General features: G+C 38.5%; 2 protein-coding genes and 1 long non-coding RNA gene across 3 annotated transcripts in view; all 3 read left to right on the top strand.

Annotated features, from left to right (window-relative positions):
• LOC134793414 (uncharacterized) overlaps positions 1 to 26968 on the top strand; it is a 314149-nt gene that overhangs the window by 207661 nt on the left and 79520 nt on the right. The gene's annotated exons all lie outside the window — the stretch shown is intronic.
• LOC134793390 (FAD synthase-like) lies at positions 14410 to 24968 on the top strand. Its single transcript, XM_063764965.1, has 6 exons — positions 14410 to 14575; positions 17533 to 17617; positions 19046 to 19215; positions 20018 to 20204; positions 20679 to 20800; positions 21782 to 24968. Exons 2-6 carry the CDS (start codon positions 17546 to 17548, stop codon positions 21945 to 21947), a joined length of 717 nt encoding a protein of 238 aa, XP_063621035.1. The 5' UTR covers positions 14410 to 14575; positions 17533 to 17545; the 3' UTR covers positions 21948 to 24968.
• Positions 14569 to 15974, top strand: LOC134793365 (tRNA (guanine(37)-N1)-methyltransferase). Its single transcript, XM_063764928.1, has one exon. The coding sequence runs from the start codon at positions 14614 to 14616 to the stop codon at positions 15952 to 15954; it is 1341 nt and encodes a 446-aa protein (XP_063620998.1). The 5' UTR covers positions 14569 to 14613; the 3' UTR covers positions 15955 to 15974.

The following is a 26968-nucleotide window of genomic DNA, read 5'->3' as shown; positions in this document are numbered from 1 at the left end:
ACGCGGTCATCTCAATATTAAAGTACCTAATATGGCCCAAAAATCACAAGTATTTTAAGTCGAAAATTGCTCGAGCTTCTACAAATCATCAGGCCGCGTAGCCAACATGCCAATCGCTTACGCTCCGTAGCAATGGAATCACAACTGTCACTGTCGCACTAATATGGAAGAGTGATAGAGAGATACAAAGAGTTTCGCTGTCGTAGCGATAGCGATTTGTCACCTTGTCTAGGCCGGCAGGAGCCACACGCGTTGGTGGACCGACTGGTACTACCAACCCTATTTTTATCAACCCTTACAATGACAACTGCTCAAAAATATCTAAAAACAGACTCTAGTCAACGATTTAAATTATGGCAACTCCCAACACGGTTCAGAGCATTAAAACAAAAAAACAACACTTTGCAACACCGTCTCCCCTTCAAATCGACAAATCCCGAGCATTTACGTTCGTATGTGTTTAGAACACAGATAACTGGCCCACTAGATGGAGCATGTATAGTGCGAGTGCGACATGAAAGAGTAAAAATAAAATGGAACTAAACAATTTCCATACAAAATTGTTGTCATGATTAAGCATTTCACGTCAAAAATGTGACAGTTACGAAGAAAGTGGCGCCCTCATTTATTTTCTACTATTTTATGTCGCACTGTATATCAACAACATTCGTGCATTCCGACAGGGTTCACGATGACGCGCTCTTGGTACACAGCTGCAAAAGTGCATACCCACTCCCTGAATGGAATTCTTTAATAAGGTGGGTATGCATTTTTGCATCTCGCTGTACCTAACAAGTTTAAAAAAATTACCAAGTTAATTAAATACTTAGAGTCATTCTAAGCTAACTTTGCACTGACTGACAGAACTAAGTGTGGCAGAGTTATCATAAACGTCATATTTTTATTGAAATTTTATTTGAATGCCAGTTAATGCGGAGTTAGCGTTGTAAGGACTTTTTAAAAATAAAAACTCCTGTTTGAAAAACTTCAAAATCATTCTTCATCTGTCCTTTATAAAGGTCTCTGGGATCCAGAATGGTATCGCTTGCGTTGACGTTTACGGCTTATGCGTGTCTAGCATACGTATTACGTAAGTATACCTAAAGTACCTAAATATAAATTGTTGTTGAGCAAAATAACGTAAAATACTTTAAACTCTCGCGTTTTGTACACAATCATAATTCATGTCATTATTAACGGGTCTTCAAAGTAAGATAATGAAATTTAATCGCGTTAGACCCGTTAATAATATTAATTAAACGTAGGATACTGCATAAAGTCAATGGATCGGCTCGCTGCCTAGTAATAGTAGTATGGATTGAACGTCGCATGCACGCTCTTACCACTAGGCCACTAGCGCCAAGAGAACGGAATCTAGAGCAGGTAATCTATATGCGAATGTGTTTACAAAAACCGCCTCGGGGAATAATACGTCGAGTCCGCTTACTTCAGCCCTTATTTACATAAATGTGACGTTCCGTATAAAAAGGGCCCAGCGGCGTCTGGGGGCTTCCCTTTTCGCCAAGGCCAATCGCATGTAGGTCTAGTAGTTTTGAAACTGTTGAAGTCTTTAAATAATTTAAACTATTATGCACTATCTACTTATACCTATACTGATTTTTAACCTTCCACCATACAAAAAAATTGTCTTGTGCATAAATTCAATTATAGTGAAGGAAATATGGTTGATTTTTTTTTTGTTTCGAAATCGGACGAAAAAGTGTTCTAATTGAAAATTGTTCAATTAACGTTTAAGGGGGGTTTCAGAAAAACTGGTACCATTTATTTTTTTATCCAGAAACCATCAACTTTTGGGTTATTTTGACTCAGAATCACGAGTACTAAGTCAAAGTCAAATATACTTTATTCATGTAGGCCTAGCTAGCCTAGCATCAAGCACTTTGACTGAGACTATTGAAATGAGACAAAGAAAAGTGTCCTCATTTTTCATACAAATTTTGGGTGTCAGTTTTGTAACGGTCCATACTAAACATATGTGAAAATTGTGAAAATGCGTTACAAAACTGTCATTTTTTTGGGACCCATTTTTTTTTCTTTTTAAATCGACAGTTCTCGTGATTCTGAGTAGAAATAACGCAAAAGTTGATGGTTTTCGAATAAAAGGTACACTTTTGAATAGGATAAACATGATTCGTAGCTTACCGGCTGTTACCAGTGAGATTTCGAAATTGTAGTCCTCCTAAAAGTAATTGTAGGTTGTAGGTATAACCAGAAATACGAATCACTTCGGTCCTTTCTTACCATCCCATCCCTACAGCTACAAAAAGTTAGTCGCTAGGCCCAAAGGTGCATTTTAACCTGTAGGTACGACTAAATTATCGCCTAGTTAAGTGTCGTCAATGTCGACGTCACTAGCTTGTAAGTCTGTTTTCGAAGTCGCTTCACGTTCGACAGCGACACCGCAATCGGAAAACCATCTCACAGTACGGTTACCATCAGTTTGTCACTGTCATAAACGCCGTCGAGAACGTAATTTACTTTCTATACATCTCGCTCGCACTCGCATATTAGTGCAAACGGGATGTATAGAAAGTAAATTACGTTCTCGACGGCGTTTATGTCAGTGACAAACTGATGGTAACCGTACAGGTGTGTCGCGGTCGACAGGTAGAAGGCCACAGATGTGAGAAATCGAGAATATAAGAGATACGGTTTTAATACTTTACTAATTCGCAATATAGGTTACACCAGGCGTGGCTCACTCCGCGATTTGATTACATGCGGCCCACACCAATTTTGGTGGTGTAGTTACCGCTAACCGCTACGGCACGGACGCCTGCTCGCGCTTGCGCCACCTTGGGGTCATATCTGTCGTAATAGACGCGTTTTGCTAAAGAATATTTTATTATATGAACATGAACCTTCTGTACCTATTAATATTATTATTTATTCTGTGGGTATACATTCACATAACTTTGACCATCTTTTGCCATCATTTTCCTAATCAGAATCAATGAACAATTGAGCGTCAATAAGTATGCTTGAACCAAACTTGGCTATTTTTAGCGCTTTTAAGGTTTCATTTTACTGGACATGATTGGACATTTTTTTTAATTGTCAAGGTGTTTGTTGACCTAGAAAAAAGTCCTACCGTTTAGCCGTTTGTAGGACGGCTCGTAGTCCGCAACCCCCATACACAATCCTACCCAACGAGGCGGACTACAAGGTAGGAGTGTGAATGGCGGGCTTAAGAGGTTTTGTGGTGAGCTTTGAAAGAGAAAGGTATGCAAGGGAATATGACGAGCTAATCCAGTCAATGTACAACCGATTTTGTACACGTGTCCGGTCAGCTGCTGGCACCACCGACAGGTTCAGTGTCACTGTCACGGTAGGCTTGCACCAGGGATCAGCCCTAAGTCCGTACCTCTTCCTACTGATTATCGACGCTCTGTCGTGTAGTTCACGTTGGTGTGACTGCACATAGCTTCCCGAGATTCCGAGGAAGTGTGATAGCGATAGCGCCAAATCTCTCCGTTGTGTAATCTACCAGTCAGGTATCCCATTACTACTGGAGTCGGGGGCTATCGTGTACCAAATTGAAATCTCGCTGCAGCCTTTATTAAGCCATCGCGACGATCCTGTCGACTTGAGCGGCGCTAGGGTTGACAACAGTGCCAATTCAATCGATGAAACAATACTAATTTAACCTCTTTTCAAGACCGAAGTGATCCCAAAGGTAAGTGCTCCGTGAACAAAGTTTTGCACCGGGCACTGGAAGTGACAAAAGCAGGTAAAAATCTCAGACTAAATACCTATATAAGTTATATAAATAACAGTAGGTATATTATGTGATGGTAACTAGTGTAACTACTGATGCGTGATGGTCATATACAACTTTCAATACCTAAGTACCGTAAAAGGTACGTAAGTACGTAAGTAGGGTCAAAACTGAAATTCAAACCTCGATAACATTTAATTTTTACATATGAAAACTGAATGGTGTATATAATAAGTGTTCCGGACGTTTGTATTTTAGTTTTTATTTTATTTTGGGTAGTTCCATTTCATAACTTTGACGATAAAGAGGAAAACCCACCTCACTCCGTAGTGCCTCGTATTTGGGGTGAGAGGGGTTTTCATACAAAGGTGATTTTGGAAGATTGTTGGATCGATTTTTTTTATTATGCGTATTACTATAGCTCCATTTTAAATTGGAATACATTATTTTTGTAGCAGTAGCCTTAAAATCCCTTCTCACCCCCCTCTCAAACCTTCTCTCCCCATTCATAACCCACCTCTCCCCGTGAAACCTACTCACCCCGGTTTACGGTACTCTATACCTCTCGCGTAGGTCATCATCATCGTCGATCGTCATAGGGACAATCCGAGGCGGGAGGTAAACTATCAACAAGAAAATCCGTTTTTTGCGATCTAATTATAAATAAGTACCATTTTTAGAAACGAAATGTTATACAATTTTACTTATCTAATTACGCTGGCTTAGAGACCCCGAAGAGGTTAATACTTACAACATTAACAAAAGAAAAACAAAATAGTTTTTTTTAGATCTTTAATCTTCACGTAAATAAGAGGCAGCCCTAACCCCGTGTACCGAAACTCGTTACCCTAGTGCCGTGACGAGTCTAAGGATCCGCGCCGACCCGACACCTGTCCAATTTGCGTCATACGCCAAGCATTAGCTGAATATGACGACGTCACACGACGTACCAGCTGATTAAATAGCACGGGGCCTATTAGGTACTACACTTGATATGTTGTAATGTTATAGAAAAAATATATAAAAGCAAAGAGACAGTAGCAGCAGGGTATCAGTGAAATATCAATAACACTCCAAAATGTCTCTTACACATTGCATGATTGGTGTCGTTACTAGAATTAGACCAAGAGAAGTCTGCAACGATTTTGTTAGCACATGCAGTGCAAGTGTTATTTTAAACATCAAACTTCTATGAAATTATGACGTATAAATAACACTTGCTCTGCGTGTGCTATCCAAATCGTTGCAGACTTGTCTTGGTCTAACTCTATGCCCTATCGTGTTGCTTTATTAGCTGACAAGCTAATAAAACAAACGATCCTAAACGAAAACTGTCCAGTTTCCAATATAATCCAGTTTTTCAGCGCCAGAAATCAATTTGTCCCGCTAATTTATGGATAAAAACAAATATTTGTTCCCCCTCTATTTGCACAGCGCAATTCGGGCGCCAATTTGGCAATTTCGTGTAATTCATTCGGAGCTAATGTTGCCATACGTCAGTATTATTCCGGACATGTCTGGGTTGTAGCATGGTCGCATTTTTTCGCCTGTCACCATGCCTGTCACATTCTAACAAGTATGCAAGTGCGAAAGTGACAGGCATAGTGACAGGCGAATAAAATCCTACCATACTACCGCCGGGAGTTTAGATGAGCAACTTATTGGTAGATGTCCGGATTTTCTGCACACCTCATAGAACTCTTTCAGAGCATAAGAATGGAAAATAAAATTGTATGAAAAGTAATGGAAAGTATACCAAGAGTATGTTATAAGTGTGACTGCTATAGTTATTGGCCACTACATAATAATTGGCCTTTCCTAACAAATCCAAAAGAAACAAGCGAAAAGAAGTGTTAATAGTCACCCTACGGTCATTTCTTAGGCAGCTAATCTTGACCTGGTGGGGGACCAGAGGACCCAAATCTGAAGTACCTAATATATTCTTTCAAACAAAAAATATTTTTCCAGATCGGTTTAGCTGTCTTCCTAAAAAGAAAATTAGAAATAAAAATCCCGACGAATTGGGAAGTTCCTCTTGTTTAAAGCCAGTTAAAATGATAATAAAAACTCTCAGTGAGACAATGAATTAGTAATACTTTTTCCAAACTTATTTAGGATTTTTCATTTACACACATGGCAACCCTATCCAGAGCTGAAAGTCCATTATTTACACTCACGTGAAAATATATTTTTAAAAACAATCCAATGTTCAGCCGATTGTTAATGTCAACATGCACATGAAAATTACGCGCTGTGTAAATGATGTTGCGTTTTCGTATAATATAGTTTATTTATGTACCTATGACTATTGTATTAAATAAAGCGCAATCAAGATTAATTTTATTGAGAGGCTATTCGACGTGTGACGTGGTATGCCCCACTTAGTAGGTATGACATTTAGTAGGGCCATAGAGCGTGACGTGGCTCCATGACACGCTATAATACACTTGTCACTTTGTCGAGTCAAATCATTGCGTCGGTTCACCGTCCAGTGCCTGTTTCCGCCCACTTGGCGTACCTAATAGTTGCTACAGAGAATTGCGTATCATTTGAATATACAGGTATAATAAATAAATATTATAGGATAAATAAATATTATAGGACTATTTTACACAGATCTACCTAGTCCCACAGTAAGCTCAATAAGGCTTGTGTTGTGGGTACTAGGCGACGATATATATAATATACACACATATATAAATACTTATATACTTAGAAAACATCCATAACTCAGGAACAAATATTTGTGATGAACACACAAATAAATGCCCTTACCAGGATTCGAACCCGGGACCTCCTGCTTCGTAGGCAGGGTCACTACCGACTAGGCTAGGAGGCCGTTATATATTCAAATTATACGCATTTCTTGAATATATAGGCATATCTTCAAATTATACGCACTTCCGTAGCAACTACGCCAAGTGGAAGGAAACAGACACTGGACGGTAAATTGACGCAATGACCCTAGGGCCCTATTAGGCCCTCAGTCATAACAATCAATCAATCAATCACTTTATTTGCAATGAAACATAATTAAATGCATGCAAATACAATTATTTGGTGCACAATAAATTCAAAAAAAGTATAATGGATCAATCACAACAATAGTAATTACAGATTAATAGAATTTACAGAGCAAAGAGTATAATAATATATAATAAAAACTAATATATAATTAATGTAAGTATTTTAATTATAATATATAATTAAAAACTTATAAATAAAAAATCCCTAAGTCATGGTCGCTCGGTAGTTAAAGTTGTAATCCTGTACTATCCTAAATATTTGTATTGCACTCAGGGGCAGAGTTGAAAGTTCTCGGCGGCAAAGTGAAAATAATGGTTCGGTGCTTTACGGGACTTTGTCAAAGTTCGCTTGAGTTCGCTACACTCGAGCGTTTGGCTAAAATGGCTAAATTATTCCCCGCAGATGTACATGCAGTGAGCTAAGCTATTTTTAGCATTAGAAAAAAGGTAAACAATCTTGATATTACCAACCAACTTAGCTTAAGAGCCCATCAACGTGCACACTAGCGCCACAGCTAAATAATCGTGATTATTTAAATTTGGCTGGTTTCGTCGATCTAGGAACTCAAAACAAAAACGGCCGTTTTAACTTTGGACGCATAGATTGACGAATCCATCAGCAACATAAAAACTAGTCTGATGTATTCAAAAGGTACTTAAATACACAATACAGTACGTAGCGGCCCCCTTTTTTCATTATCTTTCGTTAAATTTAAATAATCACGATTAATTATTTAGCTGTGGCGCTAGTTGTGTGCACGTTGACGGGCTCTTAATAGCTTGGTCTAACTCTAGGTATTATACTGGTATTATACAACTAGCCGTGCCCGCGGCTCCGCCCGCGTGGAATTCGGTCTGTTCTGTTTCTCTCCCTCTCCCCTGGAGGCGGAACTTGAAGTAAAGTTGACAGATGGATATGCTAGAGCAGCTAGAGGACTGTAGTCCAGATAAAATATTTTACAATTAGGTACCACTAAATAAAACTACACTCCAAAATCAATAGTTTTTTTTTGGCCCTTATTAAAATTTTACACGTGATTTAAACGACAGAGTAGTAGGTGTATCGGACGATACAGTAAGGTATACGCGCGCGAACGAAAGCGAAGCGGCCTGTCTGGTTAGAGCGCCATTCACCGTGGTCTTCTTCCTAGACTCCTGAGGAAGACCACGTGCCCCTTGTAACCTGAATGCCTTGCGAGACTTTCGCGAATCATTCGATTTTTTTCGGGAAGGCGTGGTAATACGTATAAAATGCGAGTCCCAAATCGTTTGACTCCGCAAACGACCTGTGCCGGATTAAGATATTTTGATGCCCTAAGCATTTCTAGATCATGGTGCCCCCTCTCCCTAGGGTCATCAAGATTATATTGAATTTTTTTGGTAAATTGAGTGACGTTCATTGCCGCATTATAGCTGAGTATGGAAATCAGTCACATCATTTTATCACGAAAATTGACAGTCCTGCAGCAGTCATGTTGTCACGTTGCAACAGAGTAATGCTGCTGCAGTCGCCACCCGAATATCACCTTTATCATAACTTAGAATGTTATTGAAAACGCGAGCGAAGCGAGCGCGAAAATTTTTCGATATATAAACGCAATTTGATAGACAGTTGTACATTTTTACTTATAGTCCCAACCAGGCGCGAATCCAGGATTTCAAACAGAGAAGGGATGGGACGGTTTTCTATCAGCCTAGCTTCGCATAGGGCTCGATATTTAAGGGTCTCAGCGAGGTTGTTTTCATACAGAAAAGATGCAAGAAAGCAGAGCTTGGAATTGACCAAGTGAATTGAATTGGCGAAATGTGAGCAAGGCAGAAGGCCCAGCTGCGAAAGAGGAAAGCTTGGATTTGGATCCACGCCCAAGTGTAATTAAGGCAGAAGATCAACTTTGCCGTAAGGCAGAAGGCCTCGCATAAGACCTCACGCCGAACTGCAAAAGAGTGGCTTGAAATTGAATCTATGCATGTAGTCACGACTCTTCTACTGCTCGCTCTTTGGCTTCACTCGAAAGCGCTACTTGATAGGATGCTTTTAGTTTTCGGCTTTCACGGGGCCCCTGAGACCTAACTGCCAAAGTGTTATCACTTTGACAGTTAAGTCTCAGGATCGCGGCTAAGGAGCAACTCGCCTTGGCCGACAAATCTGCCGTGCAAGAGAGCAAAATTTGCTATAAAATCGGTAACATATGTCCGCGTAAGGTCAAATCGAATGCCTACGTTGGAGATGTCATACGTACCCTCACTCTCTTACTTTTAGTATGGAAATCAGTCACGTCATGTTATCACGAAAATTGACAGTGCTGCAGCAGTAACGTTGCAACAGAGTAATGCTGCTGCAGTTGCCACCCGAATATCACCTTTATCATGTCTTAGAAAGTTATTGAAAACGCGAGCGAAGCGAGCGCGAAAATTTTTCGATATAAAAACGCAATTTGATAGACAGTTGTACTTTTTCAATTTTAGTATGGAAATCAGTCACATCATTTTATCACGAAAATTGACAGTGCTGCAGCAGTAACGTTGCAACGGAGTATTCGTAATGCTGCTGCAGTTGCCACCCGAATATCATCTTTATCATATCTTAGAATGTAATTGAAAACGCGAGCGAAGCGAGCGCAAAAATTTTTCGATATAAAAAACGCAATTTGATAGACAGTTGTACATTTTTACTTTTAGTCCCAACCAGGCGCGTAAAAGTTTGCCCGTCTTTCCTAAGTAGCGCCATAAGATTCAGGGGCAAACTTAAGTCAATCGAGTGTTGTGGCTACCCCCCCTTTTAGGGGTTGAATTTTTATAGCCTATAACCTGGCCGGGGATTTACTCGACAGATTAGTAAAGTTTTCATCAAAATCCGTTCAGCCGTTTTCACGTGATGCGCGTTCAAATAAACAGACAAACAGATAAACAGACAAACAGACAAAAATTCTAAAAACTGTTGGATCGTGTTCTGTTATCGATTCTAAGTATCCCCAGCCAAATTTTTTTCTAATATATTCCATGTACAGACTTTCGACCCTCTTCAGCTTTATTATTAGATAGTAATAGTAATAGTAATGCCTTACTTACTAGTGCGCGACACTAATTTCATTTTTTTTTTGGACAGAATTATAATAATTTATAATTAAGGAGCCCGATTCAGAAATAAGAAGTTATTACGGTTTGGATCTTATTTTAATACGGCCTCGAGTATCGCTCACGCTGATTGGTGCATGCGGAATGAAGTAAAAGTCGTGCTTGAGATGCGCGCCAAAAACGATCCTCGTGTCAAAACCAGTTCAAAAACTTAACAAATTGTTAATTTTTTTTTTAATACGTCATAAATCGTAAACCGCAATTTTATTATGTTACTTGCTGCTACGGAACCCTTCATGGGTTCGCTTACCTTCTTTCTAATGCTAAAAAGTGGCCAAGTGCGAGTCGAACTCGCCCATGAAGGGTTCCGTAGCAGCAAGTAACATAATAAAATTGCGGTTTACGATTTATGACGTATTAAAAAAAAATCACAGGTTTCGTGCCTCACACGACTATCGAGCACATTGGAAATGAATCTACGGAATTCGAAAACATATTGTCGCTGAGCGACGAGAAAGTCTGGATAAGGAAAAAGTTACAAAATAAAACTACAACGTTGAATGATAATTATTTTATTCTTAGATTAACACAAGTATCCTGGACATAACGCATGTGAACAAACAAATTTCAAAATTTCCACACGCGTATCGAAGTTTGAATAATTGTCGCCGTGGCGCATAAGTATAGGTACATATTTCATTTTTCGATTAATAAGCAGGATATATTAATGTTCAAAGTACAAGAAAATTATTACACGGCAAATCCGTAGTCAACTCGAGAAGTGGTAGCCACATCGCCGTTATCGTCACTCGAGTCTTGATCGGCAGCGGCCCATTTGCTGCAAGATATGAAATTTTCTTGACAGCAGTTTGACGCGACGAGAGATGACCATAACAGCGTTTGTCTATGTTGCATCAAACCTGAGTTCCAATAGGTACTACCAGGGTTCAGCATCAGCTATCTTGGGTAATGCTCTACCATGTGATCATCATGACGAATCGGATGTCCAAAACAGCGCGTGCCTAGGTATGTTGCACCAAATCTGAGTTCCGCTAGGTACAACCAGGGTTCAGCATCAGCTCTATCTTGGGTACTACTCTCCTAAGTGCTCATCAAGACAAGTCGGATGACCAAAATAGCGTGTGCCTATGTTGCAACAAACCTGAGTTCCTTTAGGTACAGCCAGGGTTCAGCATCAGCTCTATCTTGGGTACTACTCTCCTAAGTGCTCATCGAGACGAGTCCGATGACCAAAACAGCCAAAACTGCAAGGGTTCAGCATCAGCTATCTGCTAGCAGCCGCCAGCAACATGCTGAGGTGAGACCATTTGGTGGCACTTTCTCTTTTTTATGTTTCTATGTATAAGTTTTTATTTTGTTTGTGCTCACGAATATAATTATTTCTATTTCTATTTCTACCTCTACCTCTACCTCTACCTCTACCTCTACCTCTACCTCTACCTCTACCTCTACCTCTACCTCTACCTCTACCTCTACCTCTACCTCTACCTCTACCTCTACCTCTACCTCTACCTCTACCTCTACCTCTACCTCTACCTCTACCTCTACCTCTACCTCTACCTCTACCTCTACCTCTACCTCTACCTCTACCTCTACCTCTACCTCTACCTCTACCTCTACCTCTACCTCTACCTCTACCTCTACCTCTACCTCTACCTCTACCTCTACCTCTACCTCTACCTCTACCTCTACCTCTACCTCTACCTCTACCTCTACCTCTACCTCTACCTCTACCTCTACCTCTACCTCTACCTCTACCTCTACCTCTATCTCTATCTCTATTTCTATTTCCACCACCACAAGAATGCATAGATTGTCGAATAGTGAACACGTTATCTACGCCCGTCTCAAACAGGATAGATAGAGTTAGACCAAGAAAAATCTGAAGCGATTTTGATAGCCCACGCAGTGCAAGTGTTATTCTGCCGTCATAATCCCGATAATTCACAACAAACACCGATAACGAATTTCTGCGAAACATGAAGTCATAAATGTCATGTGAAAAATGTCGTTCCGACTTTTTGACTATTTTAAGGTTAGGCTACAGGGCAAACCCTTAACCCGATCGTCTTTGTTGTAGGCTCAAATTGTAGCTGACTAAATTGTCCAGAGTCGTTTTTCTCAAATTTTTGTTATCATTCTTCGTTTCCAAATTATCGAGCACCAAAATCAAAAATTCGGAAAAAATTGAATTTTATTTCCACTATTTCGACCATAACTTTTTTCGTTTTTGACTTTCTCAAATAATTATTTCTGCACCTTACAGCTCTCGTGATTATGCGTCTTTTGAGCCTTTTTTTAATATCATATCTTCACAACTTTCCGAGATATAAGGGGATCGCACTTTTTCGTGAAATCGGACCCTATACTGGAGCGAACGAAAAGACATTTCCAATGTCAAAAATTAACAATTTGTTAAGTTTTTGAACTGGTTTTGATACGAGGATCGTTTTTGGCGCGCATCTCAAGCACGACTTTTACTTCATTCCGCATGCACCAATCAGCGTGAGCGATACTCGAGGCCGTATTAAAATAAGATCCAAACCGTAACAACTTCTTATTTCTGAATCGGGCTCCTTAATTATAAATTATTATAATTCTGTACAAAAAAATATGAAATTAGTGTCGCGCACTAGTAAGTAAGGCATACTATTGTATAATACCAGTATAATACCTAGAGTTAGACCAAGCTATTAAGAGCCCGTCAACGTGCACACAACTAGCGCCACAGCTAAATAATTAATCGTGATTATTTAAATTTAACGAAAGATATTGAAAAAAGGGGGCCGCTACGTACTGTATTGTGTATTTAAGTACCTTTTGAATACATCAAACTAGTCTTTATGTTGCTGGTTTCGTCGATCTAGGAACTCAAAACAAAAACGGCCGTTTTAACTTTGGACGCATAGATTGACGAATCCATCAGCAACATAAAAACTAGTCTGATGTATTCAAAAGGTACTTAAATATAAAATACAGTACGTAGCGGCCCCCTTTTTTCATTATCTTTCGTTAAATTTAAATAATCACGATTATTTAGCTGTGGCGCTAGTTGTGTGCACGTTGATGGGCTCTTAAGCTAAGTTAGCGGCGATTTTGATTGCCCAAACACTCGATAAATACATCCATACCCACACACCTATTCACACTAATGTTGTAGTACTGTAGGACGCTGAAGGTAAGCAATTGCAACAGTCAATTTAGCTAATTTGAAGGTACCTGTCTGTATTCATCGAAGCGCAACGATGAAATTGCTGGCATTAGGTACCTACATTATTTACGCTACAAGGGCCTCACAGTGAAACTTGTGGTGCTGCTCTGATCAGTCGAATTTTAAAGTGGTAAGTATTTATAGGTACACTTACTTTACTATCAGTTGTAAGAATAATAAAAAAAACAACGGGTTGCACTTGCACTCCGGGAGTGCCGGCAGAAGTGAAAACTCAATGACATTGTAACTCTAAATATTAATAACAGCGCCATCTACTGCAAAATGTCTGCAGCAGTATGTATAATTGAGGTTAACGCCATCTAGCGTTATTTCGTCGCATTACTTGAAACCCCTAAGCACATCATTGTGAGGACTAGAGTTATTGGTAGTACCAGTTTCAGGGAAACTCACTAGATGGAATTTAAATCAAAAAAGAAAAACTCAATGACATTGTAACAATGTCCGTCACACGTGACGTCACGCAAGAGCCCTGCGCCGCCTAAACGTAACAGCAGGCTCAGGCATACATTTTCGCCGCGCGGTAGAAAGAGAGGGTTACGTCTTAAGCCCCCTCCAGACTATGCGCGTGAATCGCGGGCGAACCCGCGAACGCGAATGTGGAGTCGATTTTCGCAGACAGCGAAATCGACTCCACACTCGCGTTCGCGGCTTCGCCCGCGATCACGCGGATAGTCTGAAGGGGGCTTTACGTCTTACGCTCTCGCGAGTTTAAAATTTTTTCCCCATCACAAAAAGTGCTCAGCGCCGTTAAAGAAGTTTTCACTTATTCAATATTGATGACCAGTGTAATGTGACCTCAAGATCCGTAGAAACTATGCGTAATCGGAGATCGCACTTGTACTGGTTATTTTGTAGCCTTTAACAGGGACTCGCCTTGGAATATAGAATTTTGCATTAGGTATAAATTTAATAACCAAACGATTAATTTATTGGAGGCAAGAAGATTTACATTAAAAAAAAATTGAAATTCGAGTAGGTACTCTCCGACATCTAGTGATAATTACTTGAACTAAATTCAAGGTCTAAAAGCTTAGGTTCTAGGTTCACTTAGGTCTTAGATTTATTTATGTGTCAACTATCATGTACTATTATTAAAACTCAAAAAGAATAATTAAGTTACCTACTCAAGTCGTACCTGCCGCTGCGGTGGACCGTACCTAGCTAGTGAGTATTATATTCTTTGACCGTAGCCCACTAGTTGCCCACTAGCCCTTAGCCACCCCAGCATTAAATACCATGTTAATACCGTGCACGTGTAACGAAACGTAAGATCAACGTGCCAAAAACAAAAGTCAAAGTCAAATTGACATTTGACAAGACATATTTTGCATGATAGAAATTGAAACTTTCTCTTTAGTCTACAAATTCCACGGTGGATTTATTTACCAGCAATCATTTTTATAACAGAAAAGTGTTAGAAAAACGTAAAACCTGCCATTGCCTGAAGTTTGGAACAAATGCACTCTGACCTCAAACATATAGGTTAGTATGAAGTTGTCTCCGTTTTGATTTCGAATGGCATGACTTTAGCTCACACTCTTTTAGTAGTATTTTATCGAACAATGTCCACCGCGTCAACAATATTGACGCCGCTTGGCGTCCGGGGTATGAAAATATTAGAACGTGAAAAATTTTTTCGCAAGATCCAAACGCCCGTGTTGAAAGTTCCGGCAGAAAAGTTGTCAAAAATCACACCAAATTGCAAGGATTACTTCCTCAAATTAGAAAACTTTAAACCTGTACAGAATGACAGTGATAATAAGCATAAATGCATCTTCTTTAATCCTGATAAAATTGGTATGTATACTGACATCGCAGAAAGTCATCGCCAGGGACTGTTACAAGTTGGAGTCACTGAAAATAACTTTGAGTTGAAAGATATTCAGTTGTCGTATGAGAACTGGTCTTATGGGACAATTTTCAAGGCTGTGTTGCCAGAAAATGAAGATATAGTCAGCGGTTTCACTCAAGTTGGGCACATCATTCATCTAAATTTGAAGGATCATCTATTGGAGTACCGTTCGCTTATAGGTCAAGTATTTGTAGACAAGATTAAGAGTTGCCGCACTGTGGTGAATAAGAGCAGCATCATTGACAACACCTACCGTAACTTCAGCATGGAAGTCATTGCCGGGGAAGAAGATTTTATTGTGACCGTTAAAGAAAACCAGTGCAACTTTATGTTTAATTTCTCCAAAGTTTACTGGAACTCTCGTCTTGGACAAGAACATGAGAGGATCCTAGGTTTTGTAAAGCCTGGAGATGTGCTGTTTGACATATTCTGTGGCGTAGGTCCATTTGCCATACCAGCAGTGAAGAAAAAATGCAAAGTATTTGCTAATGATTTGAATCCTGATTCCTTTAAATGGTTAAACCATAATGCCAAGTTAAATAAACTTAATATGAGTCTTTTCAAGTCATATAACCTGGATGGGAAGGATTTTATTATAAATAATTTCAAAGAACACATTACAGATTATTGTTTAGGTAAAGAAAAGTTAGAAAAGGGAGCAAAATTACATATAACAATGAATTTGCCAGCCATAGCTGTTGAGTTTTTAAAATACTTCAATGGTTTAATTGAAGATCAAAGTCTTGCTGAAAAATTGGACTTTGAAATAATAGTTTATGTGTATTGTTTTGCTCCAGGTGAGGATGTTATGGCAGCAAAGACCATGGTCATTGAGAACATAGGTTGTGACATATCGGATGACATAATAGATATTTATGATGTAAGGAATGTATCACCGAAGAAGGAGATGATAAGAGTCACTTTCCGACTCTGTAAGAAAGTTCTATTTAGTGTTAGAGACAGTGTCAGTGAACCACCTAAGAAAAAACTTTGTCTAGAAAATGAATAGTGCATTTAAATACACTTGTGTTCATGGACTTTAAAGTGAAGAATTTATCATGTTTTCTAAGATTACAGTTTTTAGAATTATAATACCTACTGTTAACACATAAGAGTATTTGAATAAATGTTTTATTATAATGAGTGTTTTATTTGATCATCACATATTACAATAACAATGTATGATAAATAAGAATATTTATCAGCATCTGAGACCATTTGTAGAGATAATTTATAATGAAAGAATATTGTGGAACTGAAAGTGGGTTTTAAAGTAGTGTAAAGACATATTTAAAATACATAGAATCTTAAATATACCTTTAAACGAATAATTCTTGTATATATGTATATTTCGGGGATCTCAGAAACGGCTCTAATGATTTCAATGAAAACTGCTATTTGGGGGTTTTCTAGGAAAAATCGATCTAGCTTAGCTAGGTCTTATCTCTGGGAAAACGCGTATTTTTGAGTTCTTATATAATTTCCGAGCAAAGCTCGGTCTCCCAGATATTACTCTTTATTGGCACACCTCTTAAAGCTTAGCTAATGCTCTTATACAGCTTAAAGAAAACCAATTGATTTAAATTATTTTTTCTTAAATATTTTAAGTATACATCTACTACTTATATATGAAAGAAAAAGTGACCAGGGCTGGAATTGAACCAGCATCCTAATCTAGAGGCTTTTCTTTCATATATGACACATATTTCAGTTAGTAGCTTCAGAAATTTCAAGAGTGGTAATAATTACTACATGTAATAAACGCATACTTAATAAATCTATTTGAGCAAATAATTAGGTTACTAAGAAAATTGAGTCAAATCTTAATTTTCTAAAATTTGCGTACTTCCAAAGAACCTTCAGTCTTTATTTGCAAAGTTCATTTGAATATTAATTGTAATTAACATACTTATCAGCTGGTTAAACATTACCAACAAAGCATATATGGAGATTTGGAGATACAGGTTACCTTGTTATTTTATACTTTTAAGTAGGTACCTACTTAGTACTTGCCATAGTCTAATAAAACATGGTCTTCCATTCCCAGAGTGACACGGGGCTACGTCATGGTCAACAACATGGCCGCTATATATAGCGCTATCGCATATTATCATATAGCGCTGTCGCATGATGACGTAAGCCCGTGTCAGTTAGGTGACCTAGAAAAGACGGGAATGGAGTACCAGGCGAAGTATATTATTATACCATGGTACTTGCTTAGTACTTTACATAAGTATTACTTTTTTTTGCTTTTCAGTTTTGTTTGAAATCTCGGTAAATAAAGGTAATTGAATAAAATTCGCGTTAGACCCGTCTATAAATGTGAGTTAATATGTGCTTAGTACTGATAATTAAGTAAATTTTAATTCACTTTTTTATTTATACTATTGGTCAGCACTAGGTCACTAATGGTTTCTATTAAATGTAATGCAAGCTATAATTTTAGTGACATTCTGAGAGTTATAATGTTCTTCAATGGAAATTAGACTTTCTTTTTTTTTACTTAAGGTTCAAAGTCAAATGGCAGAAAATGATGTATAGTTGTATAAACACAGGTTTATTCAGCAGTATGTTGTATTATTTTCAGCGTAGTGTGCGAAATGCCGCAGAAGGGTGAGGCCGTGTGTGTGGTGCTCCCGGACTTTACAGATGTCTTGGAGGAGTGTGAACAGGTTGGTAATGTTGGTATTACAGTAAAGGGGCCGACAGATTACCAGTTCGGCGGACGACATCAGCTTGTCAATTGTTCGGAACTGTTACCTTTTGCGAATAACTGACAGGCTGATATCGTCCGCCGAACTGGTAATCTGTGGGCCCCTTTAGGGAGCAACATGCCTCCCTCGCTAGTATCGCGCTACTGAATCGCAGAAGTCGCCTTTTTGCAGCGATGCGAGCGCGCGATAGTGGCGGTGCTAGACGAGAATTGATTTTTGACAGTAGGTGAATTGACTTGCCCTTATTGGTGTATTCCCATTTGTGCCCGTCCCGAGCGACCGCCCGGCGGGGACCAATGGGAATACACCCTTATTACATGAAACTTAAGGCCATCAGCACAGAATAAATAATAGTACTAGGTACAGAAGACTCACTCTCTAACAAAACGCGTCTGTTACGATCAGCACAGATATGGCCGCTAGGTGGCGACAGCGCCACGCGCGGCTTATGGCAAACCCCAAAATTGGGGCCGAACGGATGTACTTTTAGCTACCTGTAGCAAAGCGACGAAATCGCGGAGTGAGCCACGCCTGCCATCATGTAAACGGTAGGCCTTCGATTCGTATAAATATAGGGATCAATTAATTATCAATTTATTATTATTATTATAATTAAGCAAATCTTGTCAGTAGAAAAAGGCGCGATATTCAAATTTTCTATGAGAAGATATCCCTTCGCGCCAACATTTTTCTTTGCCGCCTTCTTCTACTGACAAGATCTGCTTGACCAACTATATCTATTATCTAAAATGTTTACGTTACTCCGATTATAAGTATAATGTGATATTTAAGCCCAATACGTATCGTAAACCTATAAATAATATGGAGTAGGTAGTTCGTCCGCCATATGCTTGGAGGATAAAACCAAATGGAGACGCCTTGTCTGTAATTTTCTGCACAAAACAGGGCTATAACCGCGAAAATCGAAGTTCGCAAATTGCGGACATTTTTCTCTGTCACTCTAATTACGCCTTCATTGGAGTAAAAGAGAAAGATCCCCGCAATTAGCGAATTTCGGTTTTCGCGGTAGCCCCTCAGTCTGCCGATTTTTGCGGGGGAGGGGCACGTCAAACGTATACGTAACGTAAAAATGCCATGTCAGATAACCGTCAGTCCATACAATGTGTATGACCATTGGATTTTCGACAGAGGGCCTGTTAATGGCTACTCCGTTTGGTTATATCCTCCAAGGCCATAAGTATATTATTTATTGCTTTTAGTATTTTGACGGTACAGTCGCCATCAGATATATCGGAGCGGCCAAGGTGTTCACAATATCTGAACACGCGCTCTAACGCCCTGACAATAGAGGCGTGTTCCGATATTTGTGAGCACCTTGGCCGCTCCGATATATCTGATGGCGACTGTATGTACGTATATCCTCAGGTACTACGAAAATGCTTCAAGAAATACAAAATCGACGAAGTATTCCTGTCGTTCAACGGCGGGAAGGACTGCACCGTGCTCCTGGACATAGCCATCAATGTACTGACCGATATATACAAAGACAAATCTGTGATAAAGAACCTTAAGGTGCTGTATATAAGGACTAAAAGGTAATTTTATCATGAATTCTTACACGCTTTAAGACGAAAGTTAACCACCGCTCAGAAACCGCCTTATATCCTATACATATAAAGATCCTCCGATGGCCAGTAGGTAGGTACTATTGTTTATTTTGTGGCAATGACTAATAAGGTTTTTATTTTAAAGCATTTAATAACAGGAGTCGCCTTTAACAGCTTACCCTCGCACAAGAAAACCTTGCACAATTGTGCATGCAAACTTTTGTATGGACTGACGTTTATCTGACATGGCTATTTGTACGTGACGTTAAAATGACAGACAAGGCGTCTCCAGTTACGAAACGCTCTAAGGGTTTAATACAATTTTAGTAATTTATTAATATGTAACATATAAACGTAAATGCAGAGAATGTGCCTGTGTTCAATTGAATTAGGTACACTCGATTAAGTTGGTTTAGATAAAAAAAGGTTGCGCGTGTTGAATAATCTTGACGTAGAGTATGTTTTTTAACATATTTAATATTTTTAATAACATTACTACAAATTCGGTAACGCAATATTTGTTATGTGTTCTCTTTCTCACCCGTGGAAAGTATTTTTATTTTGTCGCTTGATTTAATTTCTATATAAAGTTTAACTCTTGACTTCATAAAAGTATAATTAAAGTTGGTCAAGCAGATCTTGTCAGTAGAAAAAGGCGGCAAATTTGAAAAATTTGAATTTCGCGCCTTTTTCTACTGACAAGATTGCTTGACCATCTATATAAAATATCTTACGTGAGGTCACTATTGAGTATTTAATTATATATTAACAATCTGCGTTTCCTTTCCAGTCCATTTAAAGAACTAGAAGAGTTTGTGAAACAAGTGGAGCTCCACTATGGGATCACACTGGAAGTGACGGAAGGCGAGTTAAAAAGCACCTTGCAAAGGATAATGGACAGAGACAATAGGTTAAAGGCCTGTCTTATGGGCACGAGGCGGACCGACCCGTATAGTCATGATTTACAATTTATGCAGGTAAATATTCTTTTACTAAATTTACTTGTGCTAACTACTAGACTAGTACTAACTTAAGTGGCAGTGGGCGGGGCACATTGTACGTAGAAGCTATGGCCATTGGGGCGGAAAGATTCTCGAGTAGCGACCACGTACCGGAAGGCGCAGCGTGGGTAGGCGCATAATGGTCCCTGGAAGGGTATAACATAACATGTTGTTCACTATATGTTGTATACGGGCCTTATAAGGCTTTCACTAGAACTATATCGACGTATGACATTTTTGATCCCAGCACCTCCACCAAGTCACGGCACACAAAACTTGTATACTGTCAAAATATACGTTTACGTCTATTTTAGTTTACTGTTTCTTTTTTTTACTGTATTTAACTGACCACCGCTGGACCTTAAGTCGATATAATAAGGTCTACCTACGAATTATGAGTAAACCGTGTGGACGATGGTCGATGGTACAATTTTGTCCTCGATATTGCAGAAAACTGATGCAGACTGGCCCCAAATAATGCGCGTGTCTCCGCTGCTGAACTGGTCGTACCACCAGATATGGAGCTACATCCTGGCGCGGCAGGTCCCGTACTGCAGCCTCTACGATCAGGGGTAAGTTCCGTCCAAGGACTTTTTTTTTCCACTTTACTCAAACTAGATGCTAAGTTATTTTGTTATGCCGCAAACTTTGACTTTGAATGACGGCCCACTCATATTGGAGCGTATTTTTAGGGTTCCGTACCTCAAAAGGAAAAAACGGAACCTTTATAGGATCACTCGTGCGTCTGGCTGTCTGTCCGGCCATTCCCCTAGCTTTATCTTCGAAACTACTGGTTCTAACATTTTGACAGATGACAGGAAAACTTATTAGAAATGTGCAGTCAGTTTTTGATCCGACTCCTACGAGTTTTTTAAAGACATTTTATTCACGTTCCACATAAAAAATATATTGTAAAAAATTGGGCTAACGGAACACTTGGAACGCGAGTCCGACTCGCACTTGACCGATTTTTTTATTTGTGTCGAATACAGCGTAATAAAATATAGTTTTATTATAATTTAGAAACTAATCAAATTACGAAACTCGATAAACTGTAGCTAAACTAATTTTAAGTACAATTTTAATTAAGAACCAAAGCAAATGACCTTTACCGTTACGAATAATAAATACCAAAAAAATTGTAAATTCGTTCGTTCTACCTGTATCAAAATGGTTTATTCATAACTTTATTGCACGATAAAAATAAGTACAAATGGCGGAATGGCTTATGACATTCTCTACCCAGTCAACCATATAAGGTAACGAACGTGGGTGTAGTAAGATAAAAAACGGGTTGCACTCCGGGAGTGCCGGCAGAAGTGAAAACTCAATGACATTGTAACAGTTTATCGATCAGGTCACGTGTCCGTCTTACGAAGCGTCTTACGTCTTACGCTGTCGCGAGTTTAACATTTTTTCCCCATCACAAAAAGTGCACAGCGCCGCTAAAGAAGTTTTCACTTCAATAATTCAGTAAACTTAACTTGCTTGTGAAGCATGCGTTTGAAAGCAAATTTGCTTGCATTGTATAACTTTTTTACCTTAATCCACAGGTACACATCGATAGGCAGCACACTGAACACGTGGCCGAACCCGGCGCTAGCCGTAGACTCGGGTTACCGACCCGCCTGGCAGCTCGTCGACGGAACCCGAGAGCGCGCCGGCCGGGTCCCACCCGACGCGCAGAACGGAGTCAATGGGAAATGTGAAAAGCTATAGCCAGTTTTGTATGTACGACGACCAGATGAAACCATATATACACGTAAATACATCCAACCCGGCCAGTCCTGTCACGGTCGCCATGTGGTGGGGCGACGATTAAATGAAACAAGTGTAACTGTTCTCACGAAGCAAGCATAAATCCTTATATCTAAACGTAATAATAATGCTATGCACACCTCACTCGTAAACGTAACCCGAAAGCGCGCCGGTCGGGCCTCACCCGACACGCAGAATGGAGTCAATGGATCTTGAAAAGCTAATATACATAGGTAGTTCCGTTCGTATCAGGAGTAGATAAATGCAGATTAATATTTAGCGGTATGAGGCTTTTTTAGGGTTCCGTACCCAAAGGGTAAAAACGGGACCCTATTACTAAGACTCCGATGTCCGTGTGTCTGTCACCAGGCTGTATCTCAGAACCGTGATAACTAGACAGTTGAAATTTTCACAGATGTTGTATTTCAGCTGCCGCTATAACAAAAAATAGGTACTAAAACAGAATAAAAGAAATATTTAAATACAACAAACGTGATTTTTTTTACCGTTTTTGCGTAATGGTACGGAACCCTTTGTGCGCGAGTCCGACTCGCACTTGGCCGGTTTTTTTTCGTAATCATGAACACGAGGGTCACAAATGCAAAAGCCATTCAAATTAAAATTGTTCTACGCTAATAAACTATTTAAATTTGTATTAAAATCACCAGTATGTAGTTTTTATGTCTTGTATCAACGTCAGGCAGCTTTATTTAAATAAAATTTGAAGTTCTATATTTATTGACCAAGTGTTAGATAATATTTTAGTACTATTTATTTATTAGACAAACAAACTTGGATTGCATTTCATGATATAATCATTTGCATCTGGGTTTTATGTATTTTTGTAAAGTTAGGGTTGGTTGCACCAAACCGTCTGTCACCGTTAAACAGTTCGCTAAATATAAATGTATGGGAAATCTCATATTTCAATGCTGACTTAAGTTAGTCCATCAACTGTGTTTGGTGCAACCGGCCCTTAGGCCCACTTGCACTATGCCACTAACCCGGGGTTACGCGGTTAAACCGTTAACCCAGTGTCAAATTGTACTGGTAACCATGGTAACACCAAGTTTAACCGGTTAACCCCGGATTAATGGAATGGTAGTCGTGGAATTTGTAGACGTAATAGTTAAATTTTGAAGATATAATTATTCGTAACTTTACTGTACTTTTGAAATAGTGTTACCTTTTTATGTGATATTTTTGAGTATGAGTGCACCTATATTTTTACACTTGGGGGTTGTGCACAAATCACGCGAGGTGTTTTCGACTACTTATTGACCCCCCCTTGGTGATATTTGGTGAGGTTTTTGGGTACCCCTATAACCTCACGTGTATTTCTTTTTTAATTTTTCCATCCGACCGGCCAAGGCCACGTGCTCCAAATTTTCGTAAACAAGACTCGCTCGATTTATGTTTGACGAAACCGAGAAAAAGTTTCTACATCATGTGGGAGGTATTTTTTCTTACTTTCGTTCACTGTAGAAGAATACACGTGAGGTCTCCTTATACAAACCCCAATGTGATCTGTCGTGATTTTTTCGTGACCCTACCCCTCCCTATCGACCCCGCGTGATTTGTGCACAAGCCCTTGACTGTATGTACAGTCGCCATCAGATATATCGGAGCGGCCAAGGTGCTCACAAATATCGGAACACGCCTCTATTGTCAGGGCGTTAGAGCGCGTGTTCAGATATTGTGAACACCTTGGCCGCTCCGATATATCTGATGGCGACTGTACTTACCTCTGGCGTTGAATCAGTCCCTATGACAAGTAGCTGTCACGTAAGAGGCTATTGAAATATCATTAGATAAGTTTTATTTCTAATTATTTTAGCTCCAATTTATATTTCTCAGCAAGTTATCTCTAAAGTACTTATTACGTTACGTTAGTACGTTAAACGTACTTAAGATATTTTGTGTAACAAAATTAGTTATGGTACTCGTACTCGTAAATTTGTCAAGATGTTAAATTAATTACCTAACAATACTGACTGCAGTAAATCAAAGACCTTTATCCGCACATTACCTTTCATATACTGACTTTATACGTATAATAGGAGAGCTATGTCTACACATTTTAGGTACAGTAAAAATGTCAGGTTGCCATAAGAATTTTTTTACGAAAAAAAGAATACGACTTTTATATAAGGGTTGATTTAGCCCCGCTATCCTCCAGCCAGGTCTGTAGGGTTAGACCAAGAAAAGTCTGCAGCGATTTTGATAGCCCACGCAGTGCAAGTGTTATATAAACGTCATAGATAATTTCATAGAAGTTTGACGTTTAAAATGACACTTGCGTGATCAAAATCGCTGCAGACTTTTCTCGGTCTGACACTAGTTCTGTGTTAGGGTATGATAGGAGTAGTATGAGACAAATTTTAAGCTTGCCTCAAATATCTACACACGACCTACAGTAAAATATATTATAATGTCTACCAGCTCGTAGTCTCGGACCAGTAGTAATTCAGAGAATATAAGGAATATCTATTGAAAATCTGCGCCCTAGAACTCTGGTATCTTTAAGTTAGCGGTGCCGTAATTTCTACTTAAAATCTTGTGTTAAATTTATTTCGATTAAAACACATTCACTACCAAGAACCCGCTAGGTGTTTCCACTTTGTATTGAAAATGGGGCGCTTGGCACTAAAAGTGTCAAAAACCTGCAGACGCGTTGTCATTGGCGTTTAAGGTCTTTATATTAATTATTTTTATTTATGTAGGTATCAAATATAAATCTCTAATCTAATATTCTCTTTGTATGTATTGAATTCGTACTACGACTATTGTGAATTGTGGTTTTGACTTACGATGGATTTTATATAAAATGTATAGTTTTGTGGTGATCCAATGCACTATTTTGTTGTATAAATATTTAAATTAAATTGTTTTAATATTTTGAACAAGCTTAACACAATAATTTAAATCCAAAATAATATGTGATGGTAGCATACTCATAGTTCAAATATACGAATTTATTTTATTGTGCTCTTTTGTTATTATTAATTTTTCCATAGGCCCATTTACGCCCTCTATCCCTTGCAGCTAAAGGTCTGTTTTATAGCGGTGCCGTCATATAGCGGCCGCCTCCATACAAAATAATACGGCTAAATATGGATGTAGTAGTATTTTGTATGGAGACGGCCGCTATATGACGGCACCGCTATCCTAGGAAACCAGCCAGCAGTTCTTTGGCAGCCAGTTACGAAAACCATAGTTATGAAAACGGACCAAAGGATTGAAATATATTTAACCCTAGCCATGTATTGGAAATAATGTTCCAGTACAGTACCTACTGATTAACCTACCTCAAGTCCCTATATACATAACATTTAAACCTAACATAGGTACCTAAATAGCCCTGAATTTGTCACAAGAAAAGGCCCTCGGTCTGAATAATTTTATTTTATTTGTTTTCCCTCCATACTGGCTTTTTAATTATTTATCTACACCCGAAGAAAATAAAATAGTTAATAAGCAAGTTACCTGTATGACTGAAAATATAATAACTGATAGGTAGGTACCTCCTTAAATATAATTGTAAAATAAATAAGTTCTTTATCTACTCTCCGGGTAACCCTTTACCTCCATTGGTCACTAAACTGCTTAAGTACCTAAAAAGGATAATAGTATGAAATGGAAAATAAAGTAGATAAGGTAACTAGCAATATATTTTCTTGTCAAAATTGAAATTCAGATAATATTTCTAATTGTACTTTATTTTTTGTAACAAGTTTCTTCCGGTTAATTTAATTGTATAATTTGTTGATTTCTTGAATTCATTCACTTGTGTATAACTTTTATCTTGTATTCCATATCATATGGTGTCAATCTAACCTGAAAAGAAAGCAACATGATATTATTATAAGTCATCATATTCCTCGCGTTTGTCCCTGGCATTTTCCACGGCTCATGGGAGCCTGGGGTCCGCTTGGCAACTAATGCTTAGACCAAGCAGTTTTAAATTAAAGTACAAAAGTAACTCAAATGCCTGCTACTAACAGTTATGCATTATTTTGTCAACAATATAATTGGAATTTTTTCCCTAACTATCGTCTTTGCTTCATAGTTGTAGTTAGCGCAAGTAATCACTTGTGCATGCTTGTGCTTAGGGCTCTGAAAGGACTGAAAGTAGGAAGCAGCTATAAGCATTAAACTAATAAGATAACTTACCGGGCAATGTCGCTCCTTGTTTGATTCCGACTTTAGCTAGGCCATTCAACAATCGTAGTCAGACATTTCACTTTAGAGTGTTTTTAATATATGTGACGTCCCACGGTCAAAGGTACCTTATGGCGGGTATGGAGTTATGCATACCCCAGTAATCTACAATAAATAAGCTATCGATAACACAAAAGATCAACCTTCTAGGTTGCGTAGTTACAGAGATATGATTTTTTGAAAATAATGTTGTGAAATGAGCAACTTTACGATAGAGATATTTTAAGTTTAGCCGCCTAAAAAACTATGTTCCTGAAGTAAGTTACATAGTTGACTACAAATAATAATGCCTTATATATCTGAGATTAAAAAAATATTGCGACTTGTTCTGTAATGCAAATAGAAACTTTTGATATCGACTGATTTATGTGTATACTAACCAATCTCTTGAAAATAAAGTTTTATTTCATTTTCACGATTGATTGCAATGAGCTCTCAAGATTTAAATTTTATCTATTAGAAAACGACACTGACAGACAGTTTAAGCAAAAAACAATACCGATTTAGAAGTGAAAATGTATTTTCTGACTTTTTCATATAAAATCACAAAATTGAATATTTTTACTTTTAATGTGACACACAATCAATTTTTCTGAGCACATATGAAAGAAATTCTGTCATTCAAATGAAATAAATCCTAAAACCCCAACTAAATACTATATTTAACCCCTTATGCCACTTTAAACTTACATAACAATAACAGTATTTGCTCCATACATTTACGAAAAGGTACCTTATGGAAATAAATCTAATAATACATC

The sequence above is a fragment of the Cydia splendana genome, chromosome 9, assembly GCF_910591565.1.
Source record: "Cydia splendana chromosome 9, ilCydSple1.2, whole genome shotgun sequence".
NCBI classification, from domain to species: Eukaryota; Metazoa; Arthropoda; class Insecta; order Lepidoptera; family Tortricidae; genus Cydia; species Cydia splendana.
Note: the sequence above shows the minus strand (reverse complement) of the source record. Positions and strands in the feature narration are given on the sequence as shown.

What these genes read in the sequence shown, in the direction of transcription:
- LOC134793365 (XM_063764928.1), top strand. Translation starts at nt 14,614, where the DNA reads ATGACTTTAGCTCACACTCTTTTAGTAGTATTTTATCGAACAATGTCC.
- LOC134793390 (XM_063764965.1), top strand. Translation starts at nt 17,546, where the DNA reads ATGCCGCAGAAGGGTGAGGCCGTGTGTGTGGTGCTCCCGGACTTTACA. An exon ending in TCTTGGAGGAGTGTGAACAG is followed by an intron (nt 17,618 to 19,045) that starts GTTGGTAATGTT and finishes GTATATCCTCAG; the next exon opens with GTACTACGAAAATGCTTCAA. An exon ending in TGCAGCCTCTACGATCAGGG is followed by an intron (nt 20,801 to 21,781) that starts GTAAGTTCCGTC and finishes CTTAATCCACAG; the next exon opens with GTACACATCGATAGGCAGCA.